The 22,276-nt window shown below is 42.8% G+C and overlaps 1 protein-coding gene across 1 annotated transcript in view; it reads right to left on the bottom strand.

Annotated features, from left to right (window-relative positions):
* The window catches only part of NTN3 (netrin 3), a 65,991-nt gene that overhangs the window by 5,422 nt on the left and 38,293 nt on the right, over positions 1–22,276 (bottom strand). Inside the window, exons 3-4 of the mRNA XM_042438083.1 lie at positions 19,306–19,455; positions 18,274–18,327 (exon numbers count right to left, since the gene is read on the bottom strand). Of these exons, the coding sequence (XP_042294017.1) occupies positions 18,274–18,327; positions 19,306–19,455 (204 nt within the window). The remainder of the gene's footprint in view (positions 1–18,273; positions 18,328–19,305; positions 19,456–22,276) is intronic.

The raw sequence follows: 22,276 nt of genomic DNA, 5'->3' as shown, positions 1-22,276 counted from the left end.
GGGATAATAATAATAATAATAATAATAATAATAATAATAATAATAATAATAATGCACAGATATAGGATGGGAGAAACCTGGCTGAATGAAACTACGTGTGAAAGGGACGTAGGAGTCCAAGTAGACCACAAGTTGAACATGAGTCAACAGTGCGATGCGGCAGCTAACAAGGCCAATGCGATTTTAGGCTGCATCAATAGAAGTATAGTGTCTAGATCAAGGGAAGTAATAGTGCCACTCTATTCTGCTTTGGTCAGGCCCCACCTGGAATATTATGTCCAGATTGAGGACGCTGAGAAGGACGTTGAAAAACTGGAGCAGGTCCAAAGGAGGGTGACTAAAATGGTGAAGGGTCTGGAAACCATGAAGCCCCTATGAGGAGAGACTTAGGGAGCTGGGGATGTTTAACCTGGAGAAGAGAAGGTTAAGAGGTGATATGAGAGTCCTGTTTAAATACTTGAAAGGATGTCATATTGAGGAGGGATCAAGCTTGCTTTCTGCTGCTCCAGAGACTAGAGCAGAGAACAATGGATGTGTTTTCTTTTATGATTGTAGTTTATTAATGCTATAAAGACAATTGTATTTTACTTTGCCATATAGTTCTTTATTGGTGTGCACAGTACTCTCATTCTGTTATGGCTGAAGCAATAAAAATCTTTGTCTGGCTTGACTGATATATGTTAACTCCTGTTCTGTCCCGAGTGCAGGGTGCATGCCAAAGACATATTGACTCTTCTTCAAAGACAAATCCATTAAGATTCTTCCTGAACTGTCAGATCATAACAAATGGAGCAGAGTATAGAACACATTATCTCTTTCTGAATAATGGCCTTGTCAATAGAGAGATTGGTTGGAGTTGCTTGCTTGAAGTTGATATAATCCCCAAAGTGGGACTGTACAAAGACACAGCCCAAAGACACTACAATTTCGGCTCAAGAAGGGAGAGCAGACAAAGACTAAGGGGTGTCCTAAAGTTTAGTCTTCTTGAAGGTGAGTCACATTCCTCCAGCACTTCATGGATAAATACAGGAACATTCATGTGGATGAGAAGGTAAGGGAAAAGAAGCACCATCTGGCAGTAGTTCAGTAGACAGAAGGTAGGTTAGACAATGAAGTGGCTGCCTCAGGCATCAAAGTGTTAACTTATTTATTATTAATATTGCAATTTAGTCAGAATGACTGGGAATAGGAATTTGTCTGATTGTCAACCTGAGGATAATGGAGCAGAGGACAGAATAGGAGAATTTCAGCACAGAATAAGGAAAGAGATAGTACAGGAATACCTGGCTAATCTAAACGAATCTACGTCTCCAGGACCAGATGAACTCCATCAAAGGGTATTAAAAGAACTGGCAAATGTAATATCAGAGCCATTGGCAATAATCTTTGAGAACTCCTGGAAAACAGGAGAAATCCCAGCAGACTGGAGGAGGGCAAACGTTGTCCCCATCTTCAAAAAGGGGAAAAAAGAGGATCCCAACAATTATCATCCAGTTAGTCTGACATCAATCCCAGGAAAGATTCTGGAGCAGATAATTAAACAGAGTCTGTGAACATCTAGAAGGCAATGTCATATTCACAAAGAGTCAACATAGGTTTCAGAGAAAGAAGTCATGCCAGACAAATCTGATCTCTTTCTTTGATAAAATTACCAGCTTGGAAGATGAAGGGAATGCTGTGGATATAGTTTATCTTGATTTCAGTAAGGCCTTTGACAGGGTTCCCCATGACATTCTTGCAAAAAAGCTAGTGAAATGTGGGCTAGACAAAGTAACTGTTACATGGATTTGTCATTGGTTGACTGACTGAAGCCAAAGGGTGCTTAGCAATGGCTCCTTTTCATTCTGGAGAGAAGTAACCAGTTGGGTCCCATATGGGTCTGTCCTGGGCCCAGTGCTATTCAACAGCGACCGAGAAAAGACAGATTTTATTGCACAGCAAATCATCTTCAAAATGGCCCCATTCTGTCCCCTGGAGCCAAGCAATCCCCATTCAGTGTTGAGGCGCATTAAATTTTCGGGTCAGAAGACTTCCAGCCAAGCAAAATGATGTGCCTCAGCACTAAATGGGGACGGCTTGGCACCGGGGATGGAACAGGGCCATTTTGAGGATGATTTGCTGTGCAATAAAATCAATTTTTCTTGGTCGTACGCGGCCCCGAGCGTCCCCTTTCAGTGCCCATACCGGGGGGGGGGGGAATGTGTGCGATAAGTTTCGATGTCATAACTGATATCATGATGGCAGATACATCTAATATGCAACATATTCCACTGTCAAACAGCTCTTAGGAAGATCTTCTTAATGTTGAAGTGGTATCTCTTTTCCTGTAGCTTGAATCCATTGCTCCTAATCTCTGGAGCACCAGAAAACAAGCTTGCTCCCTCCTCAATATGACATCCCTTCAAATATTTAAACATGGCTATCATGCCAACTCTTAACTTTCTCTTCTCCAGACTAAACATACCCAACTCCCTAAATCTCTCCTCACAGGGCATGGTTTCCAAACCCTTCACCAGCTCCAGCTTGTCAACATCGGAAATTATCAAGCAGGGGGAAAAGGGGGAAGAAAAAGCATAATCCCGGCTAAATCCCACAATTGCACGGAAGATTTTCAGACGACATCACACTCATCCAGGACTCATCCCAGGAAGAACCAGCAGCAAAACATTCACAGGGAAATCCTATGAATGCCTTCTCAATAGTGCGATTGGAGCGCAATTGTCAGGGTGCGAGAGCTAATCACATTTCATTCGTGCTTTTGGGGAAGCAATCCAGGACCTTTAAAGTTTAAAAGGTCTGCATTTCGGCACAAGCAATTTGTTCCACTGCCAGGATTGGGTTTACAGTGGCTTTCAGTCTCGTTTGAGGTGTAGGGCATTGTTTTATTTACATTGGATTAAAATACTATGGTGAAGTAATAACTTTAAATTTGTTGTTTTTTACTCTGTGCGGGGCGGGAACATGATTTGGTGATGTGCTGAACTGATGCATAGGCAAAACAATCAATTCCAATGGACTAATGATTCATTCATGTGTGGAAAGCAATTGCGCTGTTCTTTGGGTTGTATGTCGCCTTATCAAGCAATTGCGTGAGTGTGTGAAAATATTGAGCGCTATAGAGCTAGTGTTGCTTTTTGTTTTCACTACCACAATTATTGCTGAATGGGCCCTGGTATGATAATCATCCTTTTTGAATTGTGGCACCTAGAGCTGAACACAGTATTCCAGGTGAGGTCTGACCAAAGCAGAACAGAGTGGTACTATTCTCTCTTTCCTAATGCAGTTCTAACCAGAGAACCAGAAGCCTTCTCTTCCATCACTGTGGTTGTAAGCTAGGTGATTAACCACCAGTACGAAATGGCTGCAATTTACTAAACAAACGATCAGGAATATGCAGTTATGCACTCATTTCATCTAGTTTAAAACCTTTATTTGATTCCAGTAGGGTCTGGTGCACATCACTTGTTCAGAGCTGCGTTTATCTTCCTGCCATAACCCAGTGGCAAATTGCTAGCCATCTTTGGCCGGTGATCCACTGGGAAAATGGGCTTGATTAATATTTCTTTCTCTCTTTGGTGGGATAACACAAAGGCAAGGCAGGGGGAGTGTTGTTGTTGCCACCATCCACAATGGATGTCCTGGTCTTGACAAGCCATGCTCCTTCCTTCCAACCAACTTAAGACACCTGACTTTCCAAACAGCCTGTCTGTGTCAGGAGCCAAGGTCTCCTCCTTCCTTGGCCATCCTCCAAGTGTCCCTCCCCTCATTCCCACATGCACTTTATTTGAGCAATAAAAGGGAGACGGAGGGGGGCTTTTCCCACTCTGCTTTTTGCTGCTCCCTGCCATCTTCCTTTGAACATCTCAATTTGCCTCTCTCCAAAGATTCTGCCTTGGCCGTGTTTCCCCCTCCTACTTCTAACTCCATTATCACTCTTCCCTCTTTTCTTCCTCGCTCTTGGGTTCTCTGTCCAGCTTGGCAGGGGCAGGATTCACCTCCCATGGGATGGGGCACTCAGTCAATGGGGCTCTCTTTTTGTTTGCAACTTGCCAAAGGCTTTGGAGAAAGGGAGCTTGGGAAGAAGGAAAAAATATACAACCTTCTTCGACACTGCCAACTTCGAAAGAAGAGAAAGGGACGAATCCCAGAAAAGAAACACAAGCCCAGCTGGGATTCAACTGCTCTTGCCTTTCCACCCCATTTCCTTTTCATTCCATCTTTTATGCTGCCGGCTCCAAATTTGTCATTGCTAAGAACGCTCAGCATGGAGCTAATTTAGCCCCAAAGGGGAACGAGGAAAGCAATAGAGGGTAGGTTGCCCCTTTCCACCTTAGCCAGGCCTGTCACGGCCAGGTCTTTGTTAACTTTTTGTATTGTACCCCCATTCTGTCTTTATGAGGCAAAGAACAGTGCCAAACGCCAGCAAGCTTTATGACGGCTCGGTCCATGTGTTGCTCCCTTGTAGTCCTTTCTCTTTTGCCTCTTTTAAATCAACACGATTCCAGGCCATTCAAAAAACCTGATATCCCATCCACACAGAATATTCAAGACCATACTTTGAAAGATCTGACTGGATCTGATTGGAAAGAAAGGAAGGAGATGTCTTTTATTAGATCTACCACTAGTTTACAGGGCATTAGCTTTGAAAATTCCACAGGATCTCCATCAGGTAAAATGCAGCTTCAGGGCACATACTTTATTATTATTATTATTATTATTATTATTATTATTATTATTATTATTATATTAGGCATCCAACACATCATTGTTTACATTGTACACGAATATAACTTGAAATATATGACATCTAGATGAGCAACATTCAATTCTAATTCTTTCCCTAACCTCTTCCCAATTCAACCCTTTATCTGGGCTTCTTATATATTCTGTTTTAGATACTTCTAAAGCAAAGCCTTCTATCATCTTGATTTGGCAACGGAAGTGCACCCTGAACTCTAGGGACATGTCTTGTCTGTTGTTGCTCCTCAAAGGAGAACAGCACATGTTACTCAATGGACTTCTTGGTCATGCTCAAAATAGAGGTCATTTTGGAATTCCTCCTGGACAGGGGGTTGAAATGTAAGACATGTCTTGGAAAAGGAGGAGGCCTGGTCACCCTGTGCTCCTTAGCCAGGTGTTACTGTCAGCCTGCCAAGACTTCATTGTGTGAGACGTGGAAACTATGGTGGCCCAAAGGATGCCACAATTCTCAGTTGTCAGCACCAGCTCCACTTTTCACATGCTCTTTGCACAACACTCTACTCATCTCACTGTAGATACTGCCAGGCTCTGGGTCCTGCTTTGATATGTGTTTGTCTGTGTTTATGTTATATAGTGGCACTTGAAAGATGGAGGCACTGGATGGAAAAGTCCAATCCTGAACCCTCACCTTTCACCTTGGTTCACAGAACTAGAGTTCCAGTTGACACAGAATCACAGAATCATAGAGTTGGAAGAGACCACAAGGACCATCCAGTCCAACCCCATTCTGCCATGCAGGAAATCTCAATCAAAGCATCCCTGACAGATGGCCCTCCAGCCTCTGTTTGAAGACCTCCAAGGAAGGAGACTCCACTACACTCCGAGGAAGGAGTGTGTTCCACTGTCAAACAGCCCTTACTGTCAGGAAGTTCCTCCTAATGTTGAGGTGGAATCTCTTTTCCAGAAGCTTGCATCCATTGTTCCGGGTCCTGTTCTCTGGAGCAGCAGAAAACAAGCTTGCTCCCGCCTCAATATGACATCCCTTCAAGTATTTAAACAGGGCTATCATATCACATCTTAACCTTCCTTTCTCCAGGCTAAATAATAATAATAATAATAATAATAATAATAATAATAATAATAATTTGTTTTATTTATATACCGCTATTCCAAAGATCATAGCGGTGAACAGCAAGTAAGCTAATTAGCAAGTAAGCTAATTTGCCCCCAACAGTCTGGGTACTCATTTTAGCGACCTCAGAAGGATGCATCCCCAGCTCCCTAAGTCCTTCTTCATAGGGCATGGTTTCCAGATCCTTCACCATTTTAGTCAACCTCCTTTGGACACACTCCAGTTTCTCAACATCCTTTTTGAATGGTGGTTCCCAGAACTGGACACAATATTCCAGGTGGGGCCTGACCAAAGCAGAATAGAGTGGCACTATTACTTCCCTTAATCTAGACACTGTACTTTTATTGATGCAGCCTAAAATTGCATTGGCCTTTTTAGTTGCCGCATTGCACTGTTGACCCATGTTCAACTTGTGGTCCATTTGGACTCCTAGATCCCTTTCACATGTAGTCTCATTCAGCCAGGACAGTTTGAAGGCATATTTTCTTTGAACAGCTCTTCAGTCCAGGTCTGGTTTAAAAGGTAGACAAGCACCATTTCGGACAAGTACATCCAAAATTCACAATACAGCAATGCCTTTCTTGGGCCACCCAAAATGCACAAAATACTTCATAACATTTTCGTCACAACGGACAGTTTCCTCTCCACAATTAGTAGCACAAACTGAACAGGCGCCAAGGATGCCGTCTTTCCCACTAAAGTAAGATGCATCGTATTTCTACTGTAATTATAGTAATTATTTCTAAATGTGCATACAGATATACAATTAGCATATGCAAAAAATTATGTAAATCTGCTTCTTTTTTGTCCTGTTTTTTTGGTGAGATGTTTCCTCTTTTCCTGGCAATGTGCAAGTGGCTACCATTGTGAGGGGACAATGGGTTTATCTGCCTGTGAAATTCACCTCCTACAATGGGACAATGTGTGCAGGAGAATGAGAAGATTTATGGCAGGACATAAATACAGCCCATCATGCCAACAGGCATTTTTGCTAGTAAGAACTCATCTTGCCGTACCAGAGATTTGCGGCTTGCGAAACTGCACCTATTCATATCTGCCAAGTCATTGATGAATGAGTTGATACGTTTGTGGCGCCCTTCAGTTCTGGACTGCAACAGCCTGATCCAGGCGAGAGAACGCGCATAGCATAAATAAAGCCTAGTAAAGAGTGTAAGAAAGGAGCCGTATGCGCTGCGAAGATGAGGTTATGTTTTGTTGAGTCTCCATTTGCTATGACTAAAATTTTTCTGAGAAGGGCTGACTATATTTGGAGTTACTGAGCGAGTTGCTTAGTCTAGTTTTGAAGGGAAAGGGAGCAAGAGGCAGATTCCAAGCCAAAGACACCCAAATAGAGAGACTATTTTTCATTGCTTTATTTCAGTTGTCTCTGAAGAAGCAAAAAATATGACCATAACAGTTTTCAGAGCCTGGAGGTTTCCTCAAGTCTTCTGCATTCTCCTGTCCCACATTTTCTTAGTGGAACCAAATTCTTACAGTCTCTTTTGCTCTTCTCTCTGCCATTTTGCTGCAACCAGCGCTGGAGGTTGCGCACCAAATCACTCAATATGAAAAAGGCTCAGGCCATGGATTTGCAGGGACAAGCTGTTTTAAAACACATTAGGTGTATAGGATATAAGATGTTGGGGTGTTTGGGTTGATTTTGTTGTAGTTGTGTTGTCGTTGTTTTGCTTTATGGTTTGTTAACTGTAATAAAGGCGATGATGATGATAGCAGAGTAGATAAGATCACCTCATTCTCAGGCTTCCCTTTTTCCTTTGAACATAGCTGAAACCAACTCAGTAGAGGGTGGAATGGATGAATTTTCTCTGCAAGATTACACTGTGAGCTGTACCAGGTATATTGCAAAGTATTTGGGGATGGCTTGGTTTTGACTGGACAATTAAGACCCATTGATCTGACCAAAGACCTGCTCCTCTCTGAGAATAGCTGTCTGCATATGGCGTCGATCAAAGTGAATACTGGAACTTTGACAGTTGATGCTGAGTTCTCCATGGAATAATGTGCCCCAAATCATTGCCTTCTGGATTTGTTAAAGTTTGAAAGGATGTGCAGATACTGTCCAAGTACTCCATGATGGATGGAAGGTGGATTGAAAAATGGATATGGGGAGTAAGAAAAAGACCTGGTGAGTTGGAACAGTTCTTTTAGAAATAGAAAAGGATGCCAAAATGACTTGCCAGGGCTCCAAACAGAGGAGGTGCTGCCAGAAAAATTTGCGAATATAAATCTTTGTTCCTGTTATACGCAATCATGATATTTTTTAAAAGAAAGACGTTTCACAAAATGTAAACTAATCTGCTCAGTTAGGAGGAAAGACACGCTTTCAGGGGTTGGGGGTGATATGAGCAATCTTTGGTAAAGGGCTTTAGTGTAGGAGGGGGAGGTTCTTTAAAAGGACTGGAAATTACAACAAAGATTATTCATACAAGCTATAAAGGAAATTTCCCCCGTTGAGAGTTTGCCTGGTGTACCACCCCCTCCTCTTCTCCAATCCAAGTCTTTGCATTCATACCCTCCCACCAGATACATGGGAGACTTCCCAGCAGATGGCAGGGATGTGGCACTGAAGAACCCCAAGGGCCCTCCTGACACTGAGTACAGAATGACAGAAGCTAGGAAGGTGATCAGGATGGGGGCAATTTCACCCCTTGGGCAACCAGAGGCTCAATCCGAGTGGTCACCACCTGAACCTATGTCAGCTCCAGAACTTGCAATGCCAGACAGACACATGTTTCTACCAGCATTTTCCATGAAGAACTCAATACAACTGGGGCTCCTATGCACTTGTAACATCTCACAAGTGAGCATCTGCCAAAGTTCTCTCACCAGTGTGAAGTTGAAGGCTTTCATGGCCAGCATCTATAGTTTTTTGCAGGTTTTTCAGACTACATGGCCATGTTCTAGAAGACTTTATTCCTGATGGGCATATCCTCCCACCCTGAGGCCCTGCCATCAACAACAGAACAATACACAGATTAACATGGAAATCACTCCTCCCTACCCAGGGTCACACACTGTGTGTGTGTGTGTGTGTGTGTGTGTGTGTATACACATATATCCAACTCTCTTCCATGCCAGCATTCTCTTCCATGCCAGCCACAGATGCTGGTGAAACATCAGGAATAAACTCTTCTAGAACATGGCCACAAAGCTTGAAAAACCCACACACCTCTGAAGGCTCAGGACCATTCATGGACCACATGTCTTTTTACATCACTTGTATGCTCTTTAAATTCACCCCAACCGATGGTGAACTTCATCGCCACAATCCTTCTTGCCCTGAAACGCACTCCAGGCTTTCTTCCTAGGCAGAAGCACTCCTGAAATCTGCTTGGCATGCCAATTTTGCTGCTCTTGGGAGACATTTTAGATCAAACTAGATGATACTTCTAGAGCTGTCCCTACTATTAAGTGGAACGATGCAAATTCCATAGGAAACTCTTGTGGGTCACGTTGGCAACAGCCTCCCAGTCATTCTTCTGGAGCCCTTAACCGTGACGAATCAAGAGCTACCCTCTAGCTTTGGTTTTGCTCAGAGCTTGGAAAACCTACTCTTTTGAAGTACAACTCCTTGAGTCTCTCAGCCAACATGGAGTTTTTTTAAAACTCCAAAGTTAACTTTATCATTGATCTGGGAGCTTGTAACACCTTTGAGACTACCAGTAAATTGCAAGGAAGAAGTTGGTAGCATAAGATTTTGTAGACTTCAGTCTACTTCCTCAGATACGTCCCTTGCTCTGAGTGTTCTTATTCCACCAAGGTATATACTTTAATTCTCTCCTTACCCCATTCCCTCGGGTTCTCTGAGGAACATTGACTTCAACTGGCCAGCATCAGACTGGCAACTGTCACCCAGAAGCCATTTTCATCAGCTAGACTGTGGAATGACCTTCCAGGAGAGATTCGACAGCTAAGTATGCTTCCTGGACCCAAAATGGTATTAAAGACCTACCTCTTCCAGCAGGCCTACCCAGTCGATTTTAACTGAATTTTAAACTGATATATTTTAAAATTTATGCTGAATGATTTCTTTTTAAATTTTAAATTTTGATTCATTTTCAAAAAATAACAAAATGGATGCTTTACAGGCCAATTAAAACATTAAAACATTAAAAGATTAAAACAGAGACTATGAGAGAGGTATCCAGTGACTCCGCGGACTGTGTTAGACTGGATCGTTTTGAGCTTGTGAGTACCAATGAAGTGGACAAGCTCCTTGGATGTGTAAGGAGGACGACTTGCCCCCTCGATCCCTGCCCATCTTGGCTGACCGTTCAGGGAGGAGATGCTGTAACATCACTGCTTCAGACTATAATAAATGCATCCCTTAGAGAGGGGAAATTTCCATCAGCACTTAAGCATGCATTGGTTAAGCCTCTCTTAAAGAAACCCTCTCTAGATCCCCTGATAAGGAACAACTATAGGCCAATCTCTTTACTACCATTTTTGGCCAACGTGATTGAGAGGGCAGTTGCCTTCCAACTCCAAGCTGTCTTGGATGAAGCCGATTATCTGGACCCATTTCAAACTGGCTTTAGGGTGGGATACGGAGTTGAAACTGCCATGGTCGCCCTAGTTGATAATCTCCGTCTGGACATTGACAGGGGAAGTGTGGCCCTGTTGGTGCTCTTAGATATCTCAGCAGCATTCGATACCATTGACCATGGTATCCTTCTGGAGCGCCTGAGGGAGCTAGGTATTGGGGGCACTGTGCTCCGGTTCCTATCTCTCGGGCAGATTCCAAATGGTGATGCTGGGGGACAGTTGTTCTTGCAAAAGGGAACTGACATCTGGTGTCCCTCAGGGCGCTATTCTGTCCCCCATGCTTTTTAACATTTACATGAAGCCACTGGGAGAGATCGTCCAGAGATATGGGGCGCGGTGTTATCAATATGCTGATGACACCCAAATTCACTTCTCTATGTCTCCGGTGTTTATCAGACGAGCTCTTAAAGAGGTACTATTCCAGTGTGACTCCTCTAGCTGCCTCCTGTTGCATGCTGGGATTGGCAGTTTTAAGGAGGGGTATTTAGAATTCTCAGGCAGAGAAGTTCAGCTCCTTAAAACTGCCAATCCCAGCATGCAACAGGAGGCTGCTAGAGGAGTCACACTGGAATAGTACCTCTTTAAGAGCATAGTGTGATAAACATCATCCGACTGCTGCAGTGACTAGGGATGGCATCTCTCCTCTGAATGCCTGCATTGAGTCTGTAATGGGCTGGATGAGGGAAAACAAACTCAACCTGAATCCAGAGAAAACGGAGGTACTCGTGATAGGCACCCCAAGTCCAGACAGAGAAATTTGCCACCCAGTCCTGGATGGGGTCACACTTCCCCTAAAGGACAAAGTTCGCAGTTTGGGAGTACTCCTGGACTCATCCCTACAGTTATCATCTCAAGTAGATGCGATGGCCAGGAGTGCTTGGTACCAGCTTCAGCTGATACGCCAACTGTGCCCCTGTCTGTACCGAAAGGACCTTGAAACTGTAGTACACACACTGGTAACCTCTCATTTAGATTACTGTAATGCGCTCTACATGGGGCTACCTTTGTACCAAGTTCGGAAGCTTCAGCTAGTCCAAAATGCCGCAGCCAGATTGGTCACTGGTACTCAAGATCAGACCACATAACACCTGTACTAAAATCCTTACACTGGCTGCCAATTAGCTTCTGGGCGCAATACAAAGTGTTGGTGATCACCTTTAAAGCCCTATATGGCTTGGGCCCGAGTTACTTAAGGGAACGCCTCTCCCGACATAATCTGCCCCGCACTCTCAGAACATCTGGGAAGAACCTACTTGAACACCCCAAGGTGAGATTAACATTTACTCGCCAGAGAGCATTCTTGGCTAGGGCTCCAACGATTTGGAACAATCTTCCAGAAGAGCTTCAACTCATTCCCATCTTGGACGCCTTCAAAAAGGCACTGAAAACATACCTCTTCCAGCAAGCATACCCTCCTGATCTTTTATAGATTCAACAAGTTCGCTACCTCCTGATTAGGAGTCTACTTCAGGCTGTGATAAATTTTTATATTGTACCAATTGTTTTTAGATGAAATATGTTTTATATTGTGATTTTAACTAACTGTTATTAGAATCATTGTGTTTGTATAATGCTGTTGTAATCCCGCCTCGATCCATCGGGAGAGGCGGGACAATATAAATAAAACATTATTATTATTATTATTATTATTATTATTATTATTATTAGTTGATTTGAATGTGTCCTATATTTACACGTTTTAACGTAATGTATTTAAGTGTTCTTATGTGTTTTAATCTATATTGTTTCCCACCTCGAGCCTTGGGAGGAGGTGGATAATAAATAACAACTACAACAATAATTGTCCTTCCTTCTGCCATGGAGTTCCACAACTGTGAATGTGGACAGAGGACAACATAGAGCAGGGAAATTCCATGTGGAACAAAGTTTCATCTTCTCTTTCCTCCAATCTCAGATCTACAAGCTTAACTACAGGCCCCACGGTTGCATTTGCCCTATAACAACAACAACATGCAGATCTTCTTCTGTCTTGTTGGATTTGTCCAACGAGACAGACAAAGATCTTTCATTTCGTCTTCTTCCTTTTTAGGAAGGCTTTTATAGCCTGTTTAGTGAAGCTGGCTTTTGGGTGATCCTTCATGCTGTTGTTTTATCTTGTCTTTGGTAGCTGTCTCATTGCTCTGTTTACTGCGTTTGTATGTATTTTATCTTATTTGACTGTAATATGCCTTTGGCTGGGGTTCAGAATATAAATACAAGCAATGTAACAAAGCAGAAGTTAAAGGTGGAGGAGCCTGGTTCTGTGCACATGCGTGTATGTTTATGTGTTAGATTACTCAAAAGGTCAAGAAGAGAAACTGCAGACCATTGCAAAAGGTTCAAGGTGTTGATTTGCCCGGTAATATGTAGGGTGTGGTGGTGGGGAGTGAGTATATATGTGTTTGCTTTGCATTTGTTACTGTCGTGTACCTTCCAGTCATTTCCAACTTATGGTTGCCCTTAAGGGGAACCTATGACGGGATTTTCTTGGCATGATTTGTCCAGAAGAGGTATGACTTTGCCTTCTCCTGAGGCTGAGAGAGTGTGACTTGCACCACTTTCCAAGTTACCATTATGTACCTGGCTTACATGTGTGGATGCTGGGGCACAATAAAAAGCCATTAAATGAATCCCATCTACATGAAGTTTATCTACTTGGGTCTACTGGCATAGATAATAGTACACTAGGGGAGCAAAGTAATAAAGTAATGGGTATCAGAAGCTTAATCAGGGCTAGTCCATTTTGGCACTGCTTGCAACACAAACGTCTTTGCTTCTGACACTAAACTGGCCTTGTAATGAAGAAACCATATTTATCTGAAGCATCTGAAGCTTCCTGACAGAGATGGTTGCAAAAGTGTGCCTTTTGTCTAGCTGGAAAAAGTTCGACAAAAGACACACTTTTACAACCATCTCCTGCAAGAAGAGAACTGAAGTGCTACAACATCATGCAGTAAGGCACAGAAAAAACTACTACTCTCCAGCTCCATTTCTGCTTTCTTTTCTCATGTGCTAAAGCTCTAGGCTTCCCAATTATGTCTGCTCTGGATAAATCAAAGAGTTGGGGATTGAGGGAGGGAGAAAGGGAAGGAAGGAGGGGGAATATGGGAGAGAAAGGAAGTAAAGGGACAAAGAAAGAAAAAGACATATAATTTTCACAACGTGGTTAATAAAAAATATGTCTATGAAAGAGAGGAAATGGTTTGTGGAATTAGTAATTTAAGGAACATTTTTAGAAGGCTAAGTTTTGTGCAAAGTACACTTCCCAGGCTATAAAATTAATTTTACCCCACATTTCTGTAAAACATAGAAAGAGAAAATGGAAAAAGCCCAGCCCAGATCCATCTGATGTGGCTGGTGGTTGAGGGCGCTAACAGTTTTTCTTACAAGAGGCAGAGCAAACATGGAAAGGCAGTTTTCGCTGGGTGTGCTTGCACAATGCCAAATATTGTACAGAATCCCTTTATTTTCAACAGCCTGGGAAAGATTGATTCAGATTGATGAGATTAAAAAAAATCCTACCAAGTTGTTAGTCAACAAGCAATAATAATAATAATAATAATTTTAAAAATGGCATGCTACTATTCCTTAAGTTCAGTTGGAACTAAAGACTATACCTAAAATGCAGTGACAGCAGAACTCCATATCATTTGATGTATAGGATGAGCAAGTGAAAGTCCCTCTTATATGGAGGGTGATGTCATTAGGTGTTGTGATGGCATTAGAGAGACTTTCACTTGCTCATTCTCTAATATGATTTATGCCAGTAATTCCCTTTGGGCAAATTCATTGGGCAAACAAGCTAGTCTCTGTGCCAGAGGATAAATGGACATAAGTCAGACATTAGGAATGGGAATATACAAAAGCCAGTTGCAGAACAGTTCAGTCTTCCTGGGTATTCCATCTTGGACCTTAGAACAGCAGTCCTTGAACAAAAGAAATACAAAGGAAGATTGGAAAGAGAAACAGCAGACTTGGGAATCCAGGGAATCCAAGGATTTCCAAGTAGGTCTAGGAAGGAATCCTGTTTGAAACCCAGGAAAGTTGCTATCACTAGAGTTAGCAACACTGGACTAATGGACTAGATGAACCAATGGCCTAACTCAGCAGAAGGCAGCTATCTATGTTGCTATGACTTATTCACATTGCTGGAATCACAGGTCTTCAAAATAATATCTGTGGGTTGGTTTTCAACAGATTTCAACAGATACCCTTTGAAAATGAAGCTCCACAGCACCATGCTAAGGCCTAAAAATCCTAGTTTTTAGTGACCCCTGCCTTGTGAAGAATTGTGTGAAAACAAAGCAGTGTGTAAGTTAATAGCATGCCCAAGTGAGTGTACATATAAAGGATGTAGACCAATGGAGTGAAAGGTGGAAAAGCCTCAGCATGTGTCTAGAAGGCAGTTGAAAGTAGGTGGATGGGAAAGAGAAAGTGAAGTGGAGTTGGCTAAACTGGACAGCTGTTGGGCTCCGCTTCCATTAAGTTTCATGAAATGTTTTCACCAGTCGAATTTGGCATCGACTCCCTCTGTGTGTCTCTTTCTCGATGTATAATATGAAAGACTGGGTTTGCACATCTGGTTTATTTCTCCAGCCTTTTTTCTGTTTTTTTCCTTTTCTTTTCTTGTAAAGGAATATTTTGTTTTAGAAGAGATGTAACTTAATTAGGTGTTATGGCTGCAAATCTTTTACTGCTGGATTCCTTTAGAGCCATACAGAGTGGAGTCATGGGCATAACAAAGCATTTGAGAATGTGTGTGAGGGACATGTACTCATGTCCAATTTTGGCTTGGGCAGTTAGTTTGCCCTGGACACATTTTACTCCCTAAGTAACTTGCTTACCATGCCTGGTTGCCTGCCTTGATCAAAGAGAAACTCTAACGTCTATTAAAATTTTATGCCCAGAATATTTGCGGTGTGTATTAGACAGAAATGTCAAAAACAGTGATGGGGCAGGGCAGAGAAAATGTCAATGATGTAGGTAGATTATGGGAAGGGGAGCAGGAGAGGACAGCATCAGATGGCGGCAGAAATAGAACAAGTGAAGTAGGGAGTCCTGAACTAAACAAGCAGATTTTGAGGATCAAGGCGTCTCAGACCTAGTGCATTCTGGGCTTCAGCACTTCCAAAAATTCAAAATATAGACATTTTGAATGACAACCAATGCAAGCCGCTTGGCCAACAGTCAGAATTTCTGGGAGCTGAAGTTCAAAACATCTGGAGGACCAAAGTTTAGGAACCATTGATTTAGATGATGAGTAAAAGGAATCCTTATCAAATTTGCAGACGCTCCTAAAACTGGGAGGGGTAGTTAACATATTGCAAGGACCAGAATACAAAAGGACCCCAAGTAGCCAGAAAACTGAGCTGAAATTAATAAAATGAAATTTAGCAGAGACAAATGCAAAACCCTACATTTAGAACACTAAATGCACAGGTATAGGATGAGGGATATTTGGCTCAGCAGTACTATATATGAAAAGGAACTTGGGATTATTGTTGATCGTTAACTTGAACATGAGCCAGTAGGGTGATGCTGTAACAAAGAAGGCAAATACTATATTAGGGGCTATACAGATGGGCGGCATACAGACACCCCTTTTCACCCCGGATTGGGGTGACCGATCTGCTCCCTGGATGGAGCAAAAAGAGGCCGCCCCAAGCAGCTCCCTGGAAGGGGCATCATAAGTGTTGTGGCATGGCTCTGTGCCATTTGGGTGCTGCAGTGGAGGTACACTAGGGGAGACTCGCTCCAGGGGAGATTTAAGCTGCTTCAGCTTATCTCTTGATGTGCACCATGACAAATATTCTTATTTTGGACCCTCCTTTGGGGCACAGGTATGGGGCCATCACGATGAGCAAAAGCACTTCAATATTTACTGTATCACTGCATCATGGGATGATGGTTGGCAGTATCTATATTGTAGACCTCTGGAAACAGGTTGTAGAAAATGCAAGGAGAAGATCCAAAGGATTTCAGAGGTGAAGTCTTATCTCAAGATGGGAAAGAGGAGGAAAACAGTAGAGGGGATGGGCATGGGGAGAGTTTTCATGAGGGTCAAGAAGCCTGTGTAATGGGGCAAAGCAAAATAACATTCCCACTGATTTTCTAGCACAAAAGAGCAATTGTGCTGAAAGGGCTGCAGAGAAAAGGTGGAGGAGAAGAAGAGATTGCTAATGTGAGTGGTATTTTATTGTTTGGTTGGTTTTGTTGTTTCAGGGTGAGGTAGAGGGAACATATTTAGGTGGGTTCTTTTGTGCCCAGATTGAACAAACCTGGCTCAAAAAAGACGGCATAGCTCAGGAGGCTTATATTTATTTAACGTTATGTGATTTCTTTACTCCCCATCTCAGTCCTACCACTTTGTTTCCCCTGGAACACCCCAGCACAAATTGGATAGACTCTCATCCAAGCAGGACAGACATTTCAGACTGCTCAGAGCCAAGTTAAGTTCCAGAATTCACACAGAACCAGTCTATAAGGTAAGCATTTTATGTCATTATCATTGGAAGAATGTAACTATGTTATTGACTTGTGTCCACCAACTATATACTGGGTCCCCCCCCCCCCTTCATTCAATTTTAAATTAAATTCTAGTGCCAAGTGGAGTAGACACTCTTAAATCAATGGTACTGAGTCTCTGTGTTTGTGCCTTCAAGTCACCTGTCAACTTATGGGGACTCCCATGAATTAGTTATTAGTCAGAATGGAAACTGCAGTCTGAGAAATCAGAAAACTAGGGAGAAGTTGCACTTCATTTTTTGCTTGATCCGGGCACGGCCTTGAATGGGTCAAAACATGAGTTATTGCACAGCAAAATGCCACTGATGCCACTGGGAGACTACAAGCCATCTTCCAGCTGTGCTTATCCCACCGATTTTGCAAAGACAAAAAGGTTCCATACTTCAAAATTGGTGGCCTAAGCGCAGCTGCGGGATGACTTGACGTCTCCCGGTGGCATCGGCAGTGTTTTGCTGTGTGATAACATCCATTTTCATATGTTCAAGCCCGTTTCCAGCCCGTGCCCAAATCGGATGAAAAATGAAGTGCGATAATCTCCTAGGACTATGAAGGGCAGCTATGAAGGAATGACTAGTTTCTGAAGTGTCAAGATAATTGATTGTCCATACCATGGTATCTCCCATTTCTATGTATGGATCTGAAAGCTGAAGAAAGCAGATAGGAAGAAAATCAACTCATTTGAAATGTGGTGCTGGAGAAGAGTTCTATGGATAGGGTTGACTGCTAAACAGATAAATAAATGGGTCCTAGAGCAAATCAAGCCTGAACTCTCCATGACTAAACTGAGACTGCCGTATCTGTCCATCTGTCCATCACATCTATCCAGATGGATAGACCCAAGCAAGGAAGCCATGGACTCAAGTCTGCAAGACCTGAGCAAGGCTGTCGATGACAGGGTGACTTGTAAGTCTCTCATTCATAGGGCTTCCATAAGTCAAAGTTGACTTGACAGCAACAACAACAACAACAACAACAACAACAAAACACTACAAAAAAGCACACTAGATGTAAGCATACATACCATTGTACTGAATTTCTTTAGAAGTGGTGCTTTACCCAGGCAGTAAGACACCACATAACATCTACTTATAATGAAGAAGGGTGTTGGAAGATACAAGCAACCCGAAGGTACAGAAAACTACAAGAAAATACACAAGTGGCTATCTATATACAGACATAACAACAACGGCAGATTCTGAATGCATTGGTTTTACTTTGGAAATAAGACTAGGTCATTTGAAGTTCTGGAAAGAAAGCAGTATAAGGAGAACTTTAGAAGTGCTGTTAAAGTGACACATTAGAAAGACACAAGGTGGTCCATTTGAATTCCCAGTATAGCAACTGCTCACCTGCTGGTTCTTCTGTGCTGGTGACCACAGAGGTTGGGTTGATGGCAGGAATCTCTGGAAATGAAAGGTGAATTTTCTTAGTTGGCTTGAGCATGTACATTTATGTTCCTCTCTTGCTACACTTCCCATAGCTGGCAGACAGAAAGATTGAAATAAGCATGTCCTAGGAGACACTTTCTCACCTGGAGAGTTTCTATACTCTTTGGCTTGCTTACCCTTTGCTTATAGAAATGAGCATAAGGTCAGACAACAACATTTATCCAATATTATTTTCTTTGACAGTAGCATTTGAATGCTGTCAATCACCTGCTACCTGGTTCTTTTTATACTTCTGATACCAGGGATTCAGCCACAGACTTCTTACATGCAACAGAAGTCAGTGCTCTTCCACTGAATGTCAGTCCCTCACCTAAGTTTATAGGGGAAGCAAAGCCCACATATAAGTATTCACATACAGAGCAAATACATATACACAAACATCAAGGGATTGATCTCTAGCAGTACGCATTGCTTGGTTGTTTTAGGGAATGGTGCAGAGAGGATCTACTTAACTAGATCCCTCTCACAAAGCCAAATAGTTTCTGCTCTCTTTGGTTATGAAGTCTAAAGAATTTAAATTTAATTGATTTGCAGAGGGATATAAATTTTGTTCAAAGACATAGCCATGGTGGTCTGGAAAATCATTATGCAAGGGGATCCTGCAGCACCTTTGAGACTAACTGGAAGATACAAGTTGGAAGCATGAGCTTTTGTAGACTTGAGCCTACTTCCAAGTAGGCTCAAGTCTATGTAATCTCATGCTAGCCAACTTCTATCTTCCAGTTAGTCTCAAAGGTGCTGCAAGACCCCTTTGCATAATGAACTTTGTTGTTACCGATAATAATACTGTATACTAAATAATCCCAGGGTTTGGCTGAATGTTTGTGTCCAAAAGTGGCATCATCTTCTAATTGGATCCAACCTGTGGAAACACTTGTTACACCCTGATACACACACTACAAGCAGGTATAAAAACCTAACAGCTTTACTCACTGATGCAGGGAGCCACTGGAGAACGGCTTTGTTGGTAGCCTTTGGCGCAGCGATTGCAGGTCAGCCCTGTCACACCGTCTTTGCACGGGCACTGACCAGTTGTCTGGTTGCAGGTCTTTCCGGCTGCACCGACAGGGTGGCAGTCACAGGCTGGCGAGGGCAAAAACGAGAAAAGAACAGAGAAAGAGGAGAAAGGCTGTAAGCTGCAAACACACATACACTCACATTTCATAAATCCACATGATAAACACATGTTAACAGAAAGCAAATGCTCTTCCAAACCCTGAAACTGGAACCCAGCTGCAAATGCACTATGCAGCAGAGTGATGTGGTATCTTCATAGCACAAAGATTTGCAAAGGGAGAAGTGTTTGGCACATTCAAGTCTTTTACTCCAAGTCTCAAGCTGAGTCTCAAATCCTTGCTTGAGGAAGTTGTCTCAAGCTGAGCCTCAAGTTTGGGAGCCCACTTTAACAACAACAACAACAACAACAACAACAACAACAACAACGTGTAGGGTGTATGTGGGGAATGTGGAGTTTCAATAACTAAAAAATCACAAAGAAATGCACAAAAGTTGGTGTGCATCAAGAAGGCATGCACAAAATTAAGTTATCATAGGCAATTTATCAAGATTGGATTTCAGAAAAATGAGGTTTACTCAGCAATGGAGGAGCCTTCTAAAGCTTTTCGTAGGAGCAGCAGGCAAGGCCTGTCCCCAAAGTGCAGGGCGCCTTTCTCAGATGAGAACAGCAAACATGGAGGGGAATAGCAAACATGAGGTTTCTGGGGCTTCCTATGGGGCTTCCTTACTCAAACTTTTTACCCTTGGGACCCTCCTTTAAATCTACATGCAGAGGTTGCCCCCTCCCCACGCGATGCAGTATATGAATACACTGGTACCCCGGGATACGAATGCGCCGCATTACGAAATTTCCGGGTTACGAAAAAAACCCATTAAAAATAATTGTTCCGGGTTACGAAGGTTATTTCGGGTTACGAAATTTTTTTTGGTGCTTTTCGGCGCTTTTTCGCACCAAATCGCGGCTTTCGTTATTAGCGCCTATGGGGCTTCGGCTTGCGAATGCTTTTCGGGTTACGAATGGCGCCGCGGAACGAATTAAATTCGTAACCCGGGGGAGCCCTGTAAAAATATTTTCTTTCTTTAGTGTGCGTATTTTCATTCACATATTGATGTATACATTTCAACATTTGAAATCAAGACATGTGTCAATTTTAAACACAAAAGGTTTAGGGCGAGGAGGAGGAGAGGAGAAGAGGAGGACACCACTGGGGTGTCACCTTGTGCAGTCCGCACCCCCTCTAGTGATGCTACTGCTACCTGGCATCACTCTGGAGTGCTCTAGATTTTCTATGAAGATCAAAAGCAAAGGGTGAGTTAAATTTGCTTTATAGCAGGGATGGCCTAGATTCACTGTGGCACTGCCCTTTGCATGTGTAGACAATCTATAGTCAAACTGGGCCTTTGGCCATGCATCATCTGGACAGGGCAGGGGGAAACTGATGCAAATGGCCCATGTAGACATGCCCCAAGCCTGAGCTCCTTTGGTTAACCTTTGAGGCATCAACACACAGCTGCCTTCTAATGTGAAGCTCTTCCAAGAAACAGACTATTTTCCTTCTGCTACTCCAGGGTTCATTCGCTGCTGGGGCTTGGCAAAGGAGTTGTCAGTCTCATACGGAAAGCGGCAAGAATTTCCACGTTACCTTCAGCTGTGAGCCCATCACCAGCAAGTGACAGGCCAGAGTAAAAAGTAGTGTATATTAAAAAAGGAATGTGTGTTAAGGATCATTAAAGGTAGCAAATTATAGCTTGGGAGGCAGTAGGAAGGGAATAAAAGATGATGGTGGAGAATTTTTTAACTCTGGAAAAAAGTAGCCAAGATGGTCCGATTTATGTCATGGGGGAAGGGGGTAAATTTATTTACAATGTGTGGCTCATTTTTATTATCAAAGATGCAAACAGTGAGGATAGTTTCTTCAACCATGAGTGAGAGGCCAATTAACCATTCTTGACAGTTTTTGGCCCAGAAGATGCTGGAGCCCTCATTCTCCCCACGAGGAAACTGCACATTAAAAATAATATGTTAACGTTACAAAAATAACAATTTGAATGTTAATTATAGGATCACATATATACCAAATGAGAAATGGCTTAAGACTTCAGACTTTACCGCATGCACCCTCTGCTCGTGGCAGTCATGCTAGTAAAAATAATACGGGAACATACTACTTGTAAAGAAGCCATTACTCCACCTCTTCTCAGTTGTGCAACCGGAATTGTTACCCCCATTGCACTCTCTTTCTGATGCTCCCTTAACCTCACCCCCTGCCTTGTACCCTACCCTACCCAGCAACTGCCCTGAGACTAACGATTCGCACCTGGAGACTTGCATGCTTGCCAGGTTATTGATGGGGTTCCCCCATCAATGAACTGGGACAGTTTGGGGACAGAACAGCTACGGGTCAAAAGTGTCGTCATGTTCGTTAAGTATCGCCAGGAAGAGAGCGCAATGGGGGCAGCAGCCCTGGTTGTGCAATTGCGAGGAAGTGGGGTGAAGGCTTCTCTATGTTCAGTATGTTCCCATTTTATTTTTACAAGCGTGACTGCTGCAAGTATGGTCCTATGGTTGTCCCTTCGTTGTCTTTAACTCAGATCTAGATTGGGCAACCCATCAAACAGAGGAAGCTTTCAAAGAAGAGCTCTGTCCTCTGGTAGCAGTTCAAACAGAGGACTGTCCAATTCTGTAAGCAGGACACATGGTTACCATCAGTATGTCTCCTCTTTGCCATGTACTATAATACATTTCTTCTCTAGCACATTAAACTTGGTATTGCTGGCAATGAGAAACGGATAGAGAACACATCCAAAGAGAGGATCGTTCTGTGACAACCCGTCCGAACCAGGTCCATCCTCTTTAAAGCAGGACATGTGGTCCTTCCACATGAGG

This window comes from Sceloporus undulatus, chromosome 8, assembly GCF_019175285.1.
Source record: "Sceloporus undulatus isolate JIND9_A2432 ecotype Alabama chromosome 8, SceUnd_v1.1, whole genome shotgun sequence".
Taxonomy (NCBI): Eukaryota; Metazoa; Chordata; class Lepidosauria; order Squamata; family Phrynosomatidae; genus Sceloporus; species Sceloporus undulatus.
The sequence above is the reverse complement of the archived record's forward strand: the minus strand, read 5'-3'. Positions and strand labels throughout refer to the sequence as shown.